Source organism: Myripristis murdjan, chromosome 24, assembly GCF_902150065.1.
Source record: "Myripristis murdjan chromosome 24, fMyrMur1.1, whole genome shotgun sequence".
NCBI lineage: Eukaryota > Metazoa > Chordata > Actinopteri > Holocentriformes > Holocentridae > Myripristis > Myripristis murdjan.
Genome location: NC_044003.1, coordinates 5,278,860 through 5,294,815, shown reverse-complemented (window position 1 = coordinate 5,294,815; position 15,956 = coordinate 5,278,860). Strand labels below are relative to the sequence as shown.

At 43.9% G+C, this 15,956-nt stretch overlaps 1 protein-coding gene across 1 annotated transcript in view; it reads left to right on the top strand.

Annotated features, from left to right (window-relative positions):
* Nucleotides 1-11,874, top strand: part of vash2 (vasohibin 2) — a 47,330-nt gene extending 35,456 nt beyond the window's left edge. Inside the window, exon 9 of the mRNA XM_030047497.1 lies at nt 6,105-11,874. Coding sequence (XP_029903357.1) covers nt 6,105-6,174 — 70 coding nt within the window. The 3' untranslated portion in view covers nt 6,175-11,874. The remainder of the gene's footprint in view (nt 1-6,104) is intronic.
* Nucleotides 11,875-15,956: the final 4,082 nt, after the last annotated feature.

Genomic DNA, 15,956 nt, shown 5'->3' with positions numbered 1-15,956 from the left:
TGTGTGTGTGTGTGTGTGTGCGTGTGGGCTGTCACTCAGCATCAGAGTGTGGGATGTGAAGCTCCTGACACCTGCAGCATAAACTTTATTTCTGTGACAGTGAGAGAGAGAGAGAGAGAGGGAGAGAGAGAGAGAGAGAGAGAGAGAGAGGGCGTCACACCAGCCTCCATAGAGCAATCTCATAGTGTAGAGCTGCCTTGCTCACCTGCAAACCTGGCAGAACACAACTTATGTTGATTTTTTTTTAATTTTGAGAAATTCTCTTCAATTCGGCACATAAACAGTCCATCAAAATAATAAAAACAGTAAAACAGACAAAAATACGTAAAAATCACTAAAAACAAGTAAAACAGACCCGTGAGCAGGGAATCCACATGCAGACAGACAGACAGAGGGCTGGCTGCTGAAAATGAAAGTGATGTGGCGTCAAGATGAGTACAAAAAAATATAGAAAAATATGGAAAAGGTATCGATAAAAATGTACAGTGGTCCCTCGTTAATCGCGGGAGTTACGCTCTAAAAATAACCCGCAATAGGCGAAATCCGCGAAGTAGTCAGCTTTATTTTTTACAATTATTCTAGATGTTTTAAGGCTGTAAAACCCCTCACTACACACTTTATACACTTTTCTCAGACAGGCATTAACATTTTCTCACTTTTCTCTCTTGTTTAAACTCTCAAAGTTCAAACCTTTGTAGAAAAATAAGTCCAGTATTATAGAATGAACGCATTCTGTACTGTACAGGAGACACGGCACGGAGGAGATTGATTGACAATGGTCTACAGTCCCTTAGCCAATCAGGACGCAGAACACAATGTGCTGTAAAAAAAAAAAAAAAAGCATGCAAAATTGCACTAAAAAAAAATCCACAAAACTGCGAGGCCGCGAAAGGTGAACTGTGTTATAGGGAGGGACAACTGTATTCAAGAAAGTGGAAAATGTGTTGGGGAAAGAAAATGAGAAATGCATTCGAAAATCCAATCCAATCCAATCCAACTTTATTTATAAAGCGCTTTAAAATAACCACAGAGGTCCAAAGTGCTGTACAGTAAGATAAAAACATACATAAAATACATAAAAGACATAAAAAGAAGACATAAAAACATAAAATACAGTACATAAAACATAAAAAACGGTAAAATACAGACATCACAGAAGACAGTATGTTGGAAATGCATCGGAAAATGTTGGAAATGCATCGGAAAAAGGCAGAGAAGCCTCTGAGATGGTTTGTTACGGGAGACCGGGACCGCATTCCCACCAGGCACGTCTGATGTGGAGTGGTTTTTGTTTTAGCCGGGCTCATTTGACACCAAACAAGCTGCACCGACACCGGCTGAACATGTAAACTGTGCTTTGTTTGGTAGGAGCGAGACTCTAATCGCACCACTTACAGAAAACCAACCCAAACACACAGGTCTGATGTTGTTCAGCCGCAGTTTGATGAGCAGCAGGCGGATACTGACACCTGATATCCAGCCGCTCCTCCTGCTTCGGAAACTGGAGGCAGCTGTTTCTTCATCCGTCAGACTGAACGCTGTAGAAATCCACTTTTGTTAGTAAGTGTGCATCCTGAGCCTGATTCACTCTGATTCACACTTTCTGGTGACGCGGCGTCTGTGTGAGAACGCCGCGTCACTTCCTGGAAAAACCTCAAACCTCAAACTTAGCTTGTATAAACGCCTCAAAGAGCGACTAAAGCCCCAAACCCAAAGCTCTGTGCAGACCGACCTCTGACCTCTGACCTCTGAAGGAGAGAAGACGGCTCCTCTGTGGTGGCAGGTAGAAACAGCATGAACCTTTTTCACGCCTTTTCACAGCCAATCAGAGTGTTTCCGGGTGGTTCACCTGGCAAAGACAACAGCTGTGGATCCACTGATGTCACGGCGTCATCACAGGAGTTTGTGTTTGAATAATTTTATTGAAGGATTAAACGAAGGAGGGAGTGAAGCTAAGACAGAAAATTAATTAAAATACTATGCGTGCCACTTAGGCTTTACACAATCAGGATTTTTGGGGCTGATCACCAATCACCGATCCTATCACATGAGGGAGCAATATGTCTGTTTAAATAACTTGTTTATTTACTCCTCCTCCTGTTCCTCATCCAGGTGCCTGATTAAATTTGTGGTGTTGAAACATTTTGCAGACGCTCCCCCACGAGGTACTGCAGTGTTGCACAGATTGCACATAACTTGAGTTTTATCTGTCTCAGACACTTTGAAGAAATCCCACACTACCGACATGTTTGTTTGTGGAACTTCATCGGAGTAAATGAGGCAGATAAAACAACGCAACGGGAGCATCTGCAAAAAGTTCATTCATTCATTCATCTTCTAAACCGCTTATCCTCACTAGGGTCGCGGGGGGGTGCTGGAGCCTATCCCAGCGCACATAGGGTGAAGGCAGTGAAACACCCTGGACAGGTCGCCAGTCCATCACAGGGCAGACAGACAAACACTGACATTCACACACACAGTCATACCTAGGGGCAATTTAGCTTCTCCAATTCACCTGACCTGCATGTCTTTGGACGGTGAGAGGAAACCCACGCAGACACGGGGAGAACATGCAAACTCCACACAGAAAGGACCTTGGGTGGGAATCGAACCCAGGACCTTCTGCGAAAAATTTCAACACGATAATGACGTCATTGATTGGATCGGTGAATTAAGACATTACAGCCGATCACACAAACTGCATAAAATGCAAAATGTCGGCCGATCCGATGTAGCCGGTCAGATTGGTGGAAAGCCTAGTGCCGCTTATTTAAAAATTATAGGAAGCAAATTCATAGCCCATCTCAGGCTAACATTAATATTAGCTCAGTTATTTAATAATGTTCAGGCAAAGCCACTGACAGTTTACCAGGTAAGACGCAACTACTCCCAAAACAGTTTTGAAATCAATTATTTTCACACTTCTTGTGTTCATTTTCTTGGGAAAACAACATATTTCCATTAGCCGTGCATCAGGCTTTCATTTGGCTTACATTAACTCTCCTTACGACCTGGTGACATCAGTTGAACGTGTCCAGCTGTTGCCTTGACAACCACCTGTGAACCAAAGGCCGACGCCAGCTCCACCCACCCAGCTCGTCCAACAGGTGCTGACATCACCTGCCGCTAAACAACAGGCACTTCATCTTCAGACGTCAGGCTTCACACAGGTCTGGCTTTGGGGGTTTAGCTGCTCTTCAGGAGTGCTTGTTCAGTTTTTACCTGTTAAATTCCTGCCCGGTGAAAGTAAGAGAGGCATTTTCAGTCAAGCACAGGGCTTTTATGTACAAACTGTCTTGCGCTCGGTGTGTAAAAGTGTGGGAGAGGCTCGGACAGGCGGCAGGAGGGGATCAGTGCGTCTCCGTCAGGCAGAAAACTCACACACGAGGTGAGAAAACACATTAAACCTGCACCGAAACCCAAACAAAAACCTTTAAAGGTTAGCAGCACTACGCCAGAGTGACCCACCACACCTACTCAGCACACACACACACACACACACACACACACACACACACACACACACAGTGAATAATTTGACAGATAAGCCTGCTAGAGTTTCTCAGCGAGGGTCAACGCAGTGTCATGTCAAATGCAGCGTCGGGAATGTCACCAGTTCTGCTGCAGAGAGTGTGTGTGTATGTGCGTGTGTGCGCGCGCGCGTGTGTGTGTGTGTGTGGGTGGGTTGACACGACTGGGCTGCAGCTGCTGTCCAACCCTGATTGTGTTACAGGCCAACTCACAGCTGACAGCACAGATCCACACACACTCACCCTCCTGTACGTGTGTGTGTGTGTGTGTGTGTGTGTGTGTGTGTGCAGAATACCACTGACACAAAAACAAGCATGGTTTGACATTTCAGGTTGAAGTTTCTTGAGGCTGGATGGTGCATTAGATGCTCTATTTGAGACAGTAAAGCATAAAACAGCAAAGTAATTTAATCAAATCAATACATTTAAGTTACATTTCAAAAGTCAACATCACGGTTATCACAGTAACTCAGTAACTGGTTATTTTGGTGGCATTAGCTTGCATTAATGTATTGTTCCATGCTCATTTTCAGCTCTGTATTTTTATTCTGGGACTTCACAAGAGAAGCTTTGTGTGATTCAGAGTTTCAAAAATCCTTGTTTTTATCTCGCCATTTTACATCCTGTCATTTCTGCGTATTGATTGAGGTTAGGCTTAGTGTTGGGCAGAAGCTGGTTATGGCTAAAATGATGGAAAGGCTGTAGAGAATGACTGTAAGTCAATAAAATAAAACAGATTTACTTTCATTTTCCAAGGAAAAAAAATAAAACTCGTGCCGGTGCAGAGGGTTTCAAACTCAAAACCACACCGTCATCCTGCGGAAAACGAGGCCGTGTTTTCTTTGGTTTTGGTTGTTTTTCTTACACCGACGCTGTGGAGATACGAGCTTTCCATCTGACAAGGACAACACTGTAACTGTGCCTGCTGCAGACAGCAAAACATCAGGGAGGCTCAACTCTTTTCAAGAGATGAGATGAATCCAGGCCAAAGCCATTATCAGTTATTGACTGTTAGGAAATCAATACCAATCACAAATCAGGGGATGCAGATTAAGAGAAATCAGGCAAGTTAGGATTTTTAGGCTTTCAAACAACTGAGATTGTAAAATACATATATATACTTTCCTGTCACTCATATCCTCCTCTTTGCTGCTGTAATAACCCGAGCTCCCCTCAGGGATCAATAAACGTCATCTTAATTTTAATTTTCATCTTAAAAGTTTACTGTTTCATTAGCTCAGAGAGGCACCGTGAGCGATCAGAGGCTCTAAAACAGCCCATTACCGCCTTAAATGGCTTGAAGAGGACGCTGAAGTGGCTGCTGCTGTAATAAACGGAGCGCTGAGACACATAACAGCATGCTGTGCTTTGAAAAGCCGGCCACACACAGACAGTGTAATCGTCTGTTGCCTGAAGCACTGACGCTTTAAGTGCACAGTGTTATTTCAGTAGCCGGAAATAAGCAAGCGCCGCCTCCGTGCTGCACTGACGTCAAATTAAAAAAATAAAATAAAATAAAACCAGAAACTAACTTGAAAAATTAAAAACTTTAAGATTTATGTGTTCTTAAAAAAGCTTTAAAAATTAATAAATAAATACAGCAAATAAAATACAAACAATTGAATATATGTCATAAAAATATTTTTCAAATATAAAAACATGGCAGTGTTATATAAAAAATAAGTTAAAAGTTTATTTTTTGATCTTCCGTTGCAGTTCTCTCTCTCCGACTTTCAGTTTCTCCTTTTTTCCTCTTTCTTTTTGAGCAGAGAAATAGTAGAAAAAAACTGAAAAAGACAAGGAGAGGGGAAGGAGGAGAGAAGGCAGGGAAGGAAGCAGGGAGTGAGGGAGGGAGGGGAGAAAGGAGGAGAAAACAAAAAACAAGCGAGACAAAGAGGAGAAACGGCGAAGGAGAAACGAGACGGGAGCAGAGGAAGAAAAGGGGAAAAGAGGGGGAGGAGGAGAAAGAGAAAGGAAAACAGGAGGACAGAAGGAGACACTGATAGGAGAGGAGGAGTATGAAGTCTATGAGCTCTTCTTTCTCTCCACATCGGCTTTGACAAAAAAAAAAAAAAACAGAGCGAGAGAGAGAGAGAGAGAGAGAGTGAGCTGACAGGCGGATTAAATCTGCCTGTCTGGCTTTCACCACCTCTCACCGCTCAAGGCTGAATCTCTCTCTCAGTTTCAAATCTTCCTTGTAGAATTACATTCACGCTGCCAAAGCATATAGAGGCTGGAGAAACGCAGGAGAAAGAGAGAGAACAAAAAAGTGAATCGGTGCTTTTTTCCCCCTTTCCACTCCTTTGACTCTCTCTCTCTCTCGCTCTTTACATCGTCTTTCCTCTCAGTGCTTCTCACAACGCGCAGTTTATAATTTACATGTCAGAAATTGGGCTTAGCAGGAGATGTTTATTAATGCATCTCAAGCTGATCACATAATTGCATCCACTCCTTGCCTCATTATCCATCTCTGATCCTGTTTTTTTTTTATATAGTAGCGTTTTTTTTTTTTTTTTTTAAAGTGGATTTGCAGCCTTAATTACCATGTTTATCCTCTCTCCATGTGTCTGTCAGGCCGGCCTCGGTGGAGAGGAAGCCTCCGGAGCTCAGCACCCTCAACGACGGCTACCAGATCCGAATCTGATCCCCCACCCGCCCGTTCCCAGCCCCCCTCCCCCAGCACCTCCCAGTCCTCCCAGGCCGTCCTGACCCCGAGACTCTCCGCCGGCCACCAGCATCTTCAAGAGAGGAGGCGCCGCAGTCACCACAGCCTGGACGGAGCCGATGTAAACCGGGAGGACGACGCGTATCACTTTGTGTCTGCGGAGGGAAAATAAAAAGGATGTTTCAAGGGCGTTGAAGAGGCTGGGACTCAGACAGGAAGTGTCTGTCAGTCAGGTTTCCACGGCTTTATTCTGGGTGATGATTACCCGTCCAGACACCCGCCACGCCGCGGGCTTCTCCTCGTGCTTCTGCATTCGTACATTTCAATCATTTTCGCCGATGCGTTTAATCTGGGCTGAATGAGAACGAGTGAAAAGGCAGGAAAAAAAAGTGATTTGAATGCAATTTTGGTGTCCGTCGGCTGCAGGTAATGAGGTGAACATGAGCCGCCAAAGTGTCCTGAAATTAGAGATAAAGTATTCGTCTGATCGCAGAATGATGATGAGTGACAATAGAGGAGGGCTAGCTGAGGGAGGAGGGGAAGGCAGAGAAGCAAAGGTAAGCGTTTGTTCATAGACACTGCTGTTCATTCAGCATCTTCCTCTTTTATCAGAGGCTCACACGCCGTGCTGAAAGAGTCACAGTAAAACTAGAAAAGTGTAGCGTTCGCTTCTCTTCCTGTCAAAAAAAGAAAAAAAAAAAATATAAAAACATATATTTTCTTTGTGGTTCCAGGCTCTGTTTTCTATAAAATTATTTTTTTTTCCCCCCCCCACTTTCACAGCACAGTTTGAACACACTGCCACTCCACAAGAATTAGCCATGTGGTTGTTTTTTTTTTTTGTTTTTTTTTTTGGATGGGACCGCAGAGGCGATAACGTTACAAGCTGCAGTTTTGCTGTCAGTCTTCCAACATGGCGGCTTTCAGAGGCCCGGAGTCTGCAGTGAGCCAAAGTCAATATCACCAAACTGCATTAGACTCCCATTCTGAGCAACCAGCGAATGCTAAAATTTAGTAATAGTTTTTTTTTAAATGAGGAGATGAGCTGATACACACTTTTTTTTTGACATCAGACACTAAAACAGAAGAGAGAGTGTGTCTGGATGAAGGAGTTGCAGTGCAGACGTTTGTCCTGAGGAACGAAGCGTTGCTCGCGGTGACCGCTGCCGCCCGCACGGCCTCCATTCAGATTCAGCCCCGCTTTGCAGAGGAACCTGCAGCACTTTAAGCAGAGGCAGACCTCCTTATGCAGATTGTATCGACAATACGGCATGCTGGGAAATGAAAGGCAGGGAGAGAGTAGAGGGGGAAAGGAAGGAGGAGAGAGAGAGAGAGAGAGAGAGAAAGGGGAAAGAGGCTGAGAAAGGAGCAGAGAGGATTCACTGCAGAAGATCAGACACAGGAAGATCATTAGAGCTGGCACTGCGGCAAACCTCCTGTCCTCCTCTCTCTCTCCCTCTCTCTCTCTCTCTCTCTCTCTCTCTCTCTCTCCCTCTTCTCCTCTTCTTTGCCCTCTGTTGGTGAGCCCTGTCAGCAGCTCTGTTTCCATCCAGCTGTCAGGCGGATTTTACGCAAACGTTTGAAATGTCACCAAAAAATAAGAAGTGAATGAGGTCTGACTCCGTCGGTGGGGCTGAAGGCTGTGGTGGAAAAAAAAAAAAAAAAAAAAAAAACGAGCTGCGTGAAGGTCACAAATATCGACCAGAAAAACAGAAAGAATCCCTCCAGACTCGGTTTTGCACAAAAGCCCTAAAAGGCCACGGAGTCGCATGTTTTATTTACCCTGGGCTGCAGCCGATTCAGAGTCTCCTCCGTCAAATCACACGTGACGATAACCTTTATGAAAAATGCCTTTTCTCGCAAAACGATGTACATTTCAAGCCTTGAGTATTGTTCAAAACTTCGATCGAGTAAAATAGACCGAAGGGAAGTTAAAATCATCAGTGATGATTTGTCACGGCGTGCAGGCGGCGCTTTGCTTTGTGGTGACCTGAGAAGTTGAGATTCGTGTTGGGATGACAGCTCTTCAGTCTCGTGGCGGTTTATTCGATCAGTGCATCTTATTTTTTTTTGTTTTGCACAAGAGAAATATCCGAGTCAGGAACCAGGGGCTCGTCCCTTCAGGTCTGCGGCCTGTAAGAGTCTGCTCAGTACTGTACACACCGATGTATCACCAGGATTCTCCAAAAAATCAAATCAAAGTTCAGTTTGATTCTGTTTTTTTGGAAACTCCTACCGAGGCCTTTGACGATTGAAAGCTTGAAATTCCACCGGGTTTCACACACACAAAAAAAAAACTTGAAATGAAACACCAGACAGATGCAAACGCTAAAATATCAACACTCAAACATATCAAAGGCAAGATCAGATACACAACAACATGCAGCTGTTATCACCCAGAAACCTGCAGTCAACACAAACACAGAACCACAGATATCTGTCATATGTAAGAACATCCAAACGTATCGACATGTTAATACTTTTGTAGAATGTACTGTATTTTCTGAAGCCTTCAGACTGACGTGACAACCATATCAGCTGGTTTTAAGTTTTCAGATGAGTGACGTAAAAAAAAAAAAGTCATCTTTGTAATCTTTACACATGCAGGAAAGGTAAAGTGAGCCTGCATCGTCCTCACCAGCCTCGCCAGGCTTCACTCACACGGTTACAGCTTCGGGTCGAGACGCTCTGAGCCAGCTCAGTATTCAAACCAGCAACCCTCCCACCCAAAGCCCCCTGGCTCTGCAACACGAGACGATTTCTGCGCGCAGTCGAGACCTGCGGCTACGTAATCTCACGTAACAGCAGGAGTCTGAGTTCCTGTCTGTCCGAAGAGCCGTGGGTTCCCAAAACCATCCGAGGCAGATCAGCTGTTCCTTAAAGCTGCGACGGGCAACTCTGCGCTTCGGCGGCGCCAAGCGGCAGCCGAGTTTTTGAAAATTTGAAGGACTTCACTGCCCGGAAATCATGAACCGCAAGACCACGTTCACACCGTTTTCTGTTGTCGCCTGCTACATCTTTTATTGAGTGAAAAAAAAGAGAGAAAAAAGAGCCTTTTGGTCCGATGTTACAAACATGGCCAACATCGTCGCCACAAAATTGGTATTTTCTGTATGCCGTCTTCTTTTTGCGACCGGTCAGCGGATAAAAAAAAAAAAAAAAAGCAGTTGATGTCACAGATCGTTGCTCTTAAAAGTTATTTAAGCTGAAACAGACGGCTGGCTGTCACATGGCTGTTTTTTCCCGCTTCCCTTAAGATTTTCCATGTTAAAAAGATGGTGGCTCCTGCGGGAAAAAAAAAAAAAAAAAAAAAAGCTGGCGGACAGAGACGAAGCCAAAACTTTGTGAGTCCGGCTTTTCCACCAGCTGCTGTTTTACGAAACAGTCGAACTCTTGATTCGTCGGTTCCTGTACACTGATCGATTTTTTTTTTCTGCAGAATCTCCAGAGTCCGTACTCGACTCAAAATGTTGCCTATTGCAGCTTTACCGTGTATGCAGTGCTTTTGGGAATCCACATTAGGCTTTTTTAAACCGTCTCATCATCAGCAGGAGGGTTTCCATCATCAGTGTCATAATCGTCTCTGCACCTTTTCTGTCCGTCGAGTGTCTCTCCGGATCTCTCCCTGTTTACCGTTGCCAACTGAAAACTACGATCACGATACAGTTTTCTACCGTAGCTTTTTGGTTTAAAACAATAAGCTATGCACGCTCCGTGTTACCGAGAGAGCAGCCGTAGTCTTCCGCAAAAACCAGGCGACGGGGGGAGTCCGTGGCTCGATCTGCATAAAAAACCCAAAAGCCACACTGAACACTAAACACCAAGGAAGACACAGACGTCTGGCGCTCGGATTCGGACTCATTTTACTCGCCAAGTACGTTCTAGACCCAGGAAGCTTCAGCGGCTTGGTGCTGGGATTTATCCACAACTTAGAGAAGACGAACCCCGCCGTCTTCGTTCCTGTGCGGGTCCAGCTCGAGCCGCTGTGGCTGATTCGAGGTGCTGCGAAAAAAAACAACAAACAACAAGAGTATTTTTGCATGTTTGTGACGTTTCGGCCAGTTAAGAGCACAGGCCAGAGGTCGAGCTTCAGACTGTAGCGTCTCCAACTCTGGCACAAACCAACCAGCTAAACATGTACGCTCATGTTTGTATCGACAGCTACCGTGTTCATGAATATCTAGAGGCTTGACGTTTGTTATCGTAGAGTAAGAGCACAATGCGGCGTCGCTTTCAGTTTTCACAGGCTTGGACTGAGAATATATGGCAACAGCTGTATAAAAAAAGAGAAAACATCTGGAACAAAGCATGTTTTCAGCTGGTTTATTTTTGTAATTGTACAAAAGTGGTTCAAATTAGAAAAAAAAAAAAAAGACAAAGCACCAAAATTTGCAGCGTCGTGTATTTTACCCGACAACAGTGATTGAAAACTACCTGAGCTCCTGAGCGAACGCACAGCGCTCTGAAACTCAAACAGCGGGACGAAAACGCTGGTTTTTACTGTGGAAGACGTGGCAACCCGAAAAACAAAGATGCTAAAGCGATGTGACTCAAACGATGTAGCAGCTCAAGTCTTTTTTTTTTTGTGCTTTACATGGTTTAAACCTGAAACATCTGAATATCTTTACTGAATGTTTTCTTTTTTTTATGTTTTTTTGTTTTTTTTTACTTTGGGGTGATGTGTTTTGACTTTCTCAATCTGTGTCATGACATTTTGAGTTTGTTCGTGTGATTGTACACTCTCGTTTTGAATGAAAAGTGTTAATTAACAGCAGAAGAACACGTTGTACTTGTAGCAGTTGTTCTTTTCGAAGGCCTTTGATGTGTTTCCAAAGTGCTGCTGACACCAAGTTTCATCTTATTCGTGCTGAAGAGCCTCGGCCGTGCACGCTGAACTCATCCTCGTGTCTCACTTTCTTCATGTTTTTTTTTTTTTATTTTCCACGCCTATCTGCATCGTACAAGAAACAAACAGACAAAAAAAAAAATGTCGCCAAGCGCGTCGCCACCCTGAGCCAACGGACAAAGTCAGCGCCGACGTCGTGGGCGTCGTTGGCGGGTGCGTCGCCCCGTCCGAAAAACTGAACCCACGTGAAACTCAAACCTGTTTAAATGGAGTTCTGTCGCCCTGCTGAAGGACGAATATTTTTCTTTTTCCTGTGAAGTCGTAAGCGGACGGAGCCGCCCTGTCGCCACAGAGAACAAACACACACACACTGTCAGACGCTGTGAACACACACCCGACACACCACAGCAGAACGGACTGGAGTCGACCAGCTCAAGACTGAGGAACGCTCTGACTCTGAGTTAAAAAAAAAAAAAAACATGGAAACTGGTCACAAACACACACACACACACACACACAGAACCACAGCTGACTGCTATCTGGACTTACCCTCTGAACAAGTCTTGTATTTTTTTTTTTTTTTTGTTTGTTTCGTTTGGTTTTCTAAGCGAGCCCCGTGCGGGCCGTCCCGGGTTTTCTACGCGAGGTGACCGTGTGTTTTTTTTTGTTTTGTTTTTTTTTTGTATTCCTGTTGGAGGCTCGTGCCGGGAGGAGACGTGACCCTGTGTGTTGTTATAACTCTCCCACTGTTCCCTGTGTCAGCGCTCTGACCGCGGTGGTTTTTATCAGCTGTAGCAGCATGTGTCCTTTTAATAAAAGATCTATGTTTGTAAGCACGGCTCCGCTCATTGGTCCAAATGGTGTGTTAATACATATCAACGCTTCATCCATCCTGATTCCACAAGCTCTGCACTCAAACTGTATTTTCTACCTTCATCAGGGAGGTGAAACCTGCGGCGGGGGGCCCTCTGATCGCCCCTCTCCATCTGTTCATCCCTCCATCGGGCACCGGCTAGCAGGACGGCTGCTGATGAGCCAGCAAAGAGCCGATCGATGAATTAATTCATTTTACAGGCCAATCAGCCTTGAGCGAGCGCAGCAGCCGCGGCCACAAACAGGGCTGTAGTTCCCAAACTCATCGCCATAGTTACAGTAAAACCTGCCTGGTCGTGGGTCAAGACGCCGCCGACCAGCTTTCCTCCTCACTGATTGGCCGAAAGGCAAAGCTATTGGCGATGAATGGCCGATGTTTTAATCTAATTTAATAGCTGATTGTCCGTCGTGCTGGTTGCTTCATTCGTTCACTGCAAAAACGCAAAATCTTACCAAGATTATTTGTCTTATTTCAAGTCAAAAATGTCTTATTCCTAGTCAAAATATCTCATTACACTTAAAATAAGACATGATCAGCTCAGAAGTAAATTGTTTTTAGACAATTTTCACTTTGCTTGTTTCATTGGCAAAATTTGCCAGTGGAAAAAGTGAAAATTCACTTGAAATAAGTGAAAATGAGCTAGAAACAAGAAACAAATTTTGCCAATGAAACAAGCAAATTTTCACTTGTTTCAAGCAAATTTTCACTTGAAACAAGAGACAATTGTCTAAAAATAAGTTACTTCTGAGGTGATCATGTCTTATTTTAAGTGTAATGAGATATTTTGACTAGGAATAAGACATTTTTGACTTGAAATAAGACAAATAATAATAAGTATGGCGTTCTCATGATAATGCAAACTCATGATGATATGTGATTTTGCATATCATGAACATGACGCCGCACAGTAACGAGGTCTGTTCGTTTCTCAGCCTCAGATCTCACGACGGCGTTGGTCAGGAGAACATTAAAGGGCCACACCAGGTGATTTTCAACGTTTGGCCCATTTGCTACGATTCTCCAGGATTTTACACGTCAAGAAACCGTTTTTTCAAATCATGCAGGAGCGATAAAGATTTCACAGCACGTAATCGAAATCACTTGATTTTCAAATGGGATTTTTTTTTTTTTTTTTTTGGGGTTGAAACGAAAAAGTTGTCAGCGTTCATGAACCACACAGCTGATAATTAGCTGTTTCCATCGCTGTACAGAGCCTCGCCTGTCACACAGCTGCTTATGACACGAAGCAATAATTTGACAAATGATTTTATAAGCCTTTAAGATTCAAAATCAATTGTGTTTGTGCCCATAGCGACGAGACCCGATGGCATACGACTCCCTTAAAATACCACTGATCTAGCATCACTGAATTGACCTTTAAGTATAACAATTTCATAATTAGAAATATAGTTTTCTTGTCATTATTAGTGTTAGTTTTGTGCTAAAGTTTCTAGTATTTATTTTACTAATGTTCCAGTATTCCCTCAGGTCTCAAATGGGTGTCGGTGGGTACAAGTGATGACTTTAACATGATGTTTTGATCCCAGCAGTTTTCATTTATCTGACATTTCCATCATTAACACAAAATATCAGAGTCCCTGCAGGACAAAATCACTTGAGATGAGGCTCAGCGACACTCGATTTTGGTCTCCACGACATAAAACTGGTTGAAAACCGCTGAGCTAGAGGGTTGCCAGTTCAAATCCCCCAAACACAGCTGTGAAAAGAGAAAAAAAAAAGGCCGAATTTGAAAGAGGATGTTGCAAGCTTTCCCTCGATGCTGAAACTCCCGGAGATAAGACAGACTGACGGAGCACGTGGAAATCCCGCCGGCTCCCAAAATGATTTAAATAATATTCCTGCTCTGCAGATAACAGGCCCGTGTGCAGCCACATCACAGTGGAGTAACGCTTGGCTTCTGATATCATAATCTACTTACACACTGCTGCTTGTGTGTGTGTGTGTGTGTGTGTGTGTGTGTGTGTGTGTGAGGCACGTGGACACAGGCAGAAGCTTTATGAAAATAATCCTTCATTTCTCATCTCGGTAGCAGCTTACGGATTGGAGGCAGGGAGGGCTCACCTCACTGTGTGTGTGTGTGTGTGTGTGTGTGTGTGTGTGTGTGTGTGTGTGCAAGAGGCTTATGATTACACAGGGTTAATGTATGTGTGTGTTTGTGTGAGGAAAGCGAGAGGAAGACGGAATCAGCGGCTTCTAATGATGCAGGCTTCTCTCTGTAATTTGTGTGTGTATCAGCAGAGATGCAGTGGTGTGTGTGTGTGTGTGTGTGTGTGTGTGTGATTCTCACCTCCCTCTTAAGCTGCTGAAGCTGTCAGCAAGGTGAGGAGTCAACAGAAAACTCAACAGCGATAAAACCAGCCTGTCTGAATCCGCCGGACTCTGATTTCCTTGTAAAAACCTTCAAAGTTAGAAAAAAAATATATTCAAATTCAAAATGCTGCTGTTTTACGGCTGCAGAATCACATCAAATAGAAAAGATCTGCATGTCCTGTGCATCATTTTAGACACATTTCCCGGGAATTCAGCAGCTCATGTTTGGGATCTCAGCTTGAATTTCAAAATAAAGTTCTGTTCAAAGTCAGATGTTTCTTTAAAGGGGGCGAGAAGTTAAATTTGTGCAGCTCTCCGCCACCAAATTAAGCCCCGCACCACATGATGACAGTCAGGCCTTAAAACTCAAGCCCGCACTGTTCTCCTCATCCCAAGGGCAGGTCAGGCCCACCGGAGGATAAATAATAAATAAATAAATGCTGGAACATTAGTAAAAAAAAAAAAAAGAAAGAAAGAAAGAAAGAAAAAGAAAATAAATAAAGGAAAAAAGAAAGTTTTATTTGTGTAAATGTCGCCTTTAAAAATAAAGTTCAAAACAACCAGAAATGATAAAAAAAGTAAAAAAAAAAAAAATACAAATCTACAATCAAAAGACAATCACGCAAAATTACCTTAAAAATGTAAAATAAAAAGAAATAAAGCAAAGTTTTTAAAGACGGTAAAATGAAACCGTTTAAAGCAAAAGCTCGCCAACGTGTGTCTGGGTTTCAAAGGGTTAATTTTTTTGTCTCATTTATATAGATTTATAGGTTTATCTATCTATCTATATATCTGTCTATCTATATATTTATATACATGGATATAGATATATACACATACATATATATTTATGTACGTGTGCGTGTCAGTAAACTCCCACTGGTCAGAGTTTATCCTCACATCACTTCTCTCTGCGTCGCTGCTCGCTCTGCAGGCCTCTGGCGCCACCTAGTGGACAAACGAGGAGCTGCTCCCTCCTGTCCCCTGCAGGGAGGACAGACCCTGAGCCCGTTGAGACTCGGCCCGCGGCTCCTGACATGAAACCTGATGAGCAGAAGGTCTGAGACGCGGCCGAGGCTCTGCAGTGACGCGCGTGAGGAGACTCACAACAGCCGAGTGTGTTCTGCTGTGGGAAACACACACACACACACACACACACACACACACAGTCCTCCTTAACACTTACAGCCACACACCGGATCGTGTTGGGACGTTCACAGACGTTGAACTTGGTGGAGGTGACGGTCCAGGTGTGTGCAGTGAATGAGCCGTGCAGTTTGGATCAGCGATTAAAGGAACAGTTCACCCAAATTACAGACATCATCACCGGCCCTAGGAGACGAAGAGTTTGACTGAGAACTATTTATTGCTGAAGAACAGACAAAGTTCATCTGTCCACCTCTAATTTGTACTCGCTGTTGGAAAGTATCTGGATGATCGACTGCATTAGAGTTTTTAACATGCAGATCAGAGGTTTGAAAAGTCCAGACCACACAGAAAGTCAATCCAGACTGAGCCTGAACCTCGTCCATCAGACTGCCAGGCAGAGAGGGGTGACTGGTCCCCGTTTTAGGCCAAAATTGGGGCCAACCTAGGACAAATTGCAAGAGAAGCAAACTCAACTGATTTTGTATCCTCAGTTTGTCCTGAGTGAGGGGAAAAAAGTCCCAAGGAATCCCATTGGTGGAAAGTTTTGAAAATCACCTATTT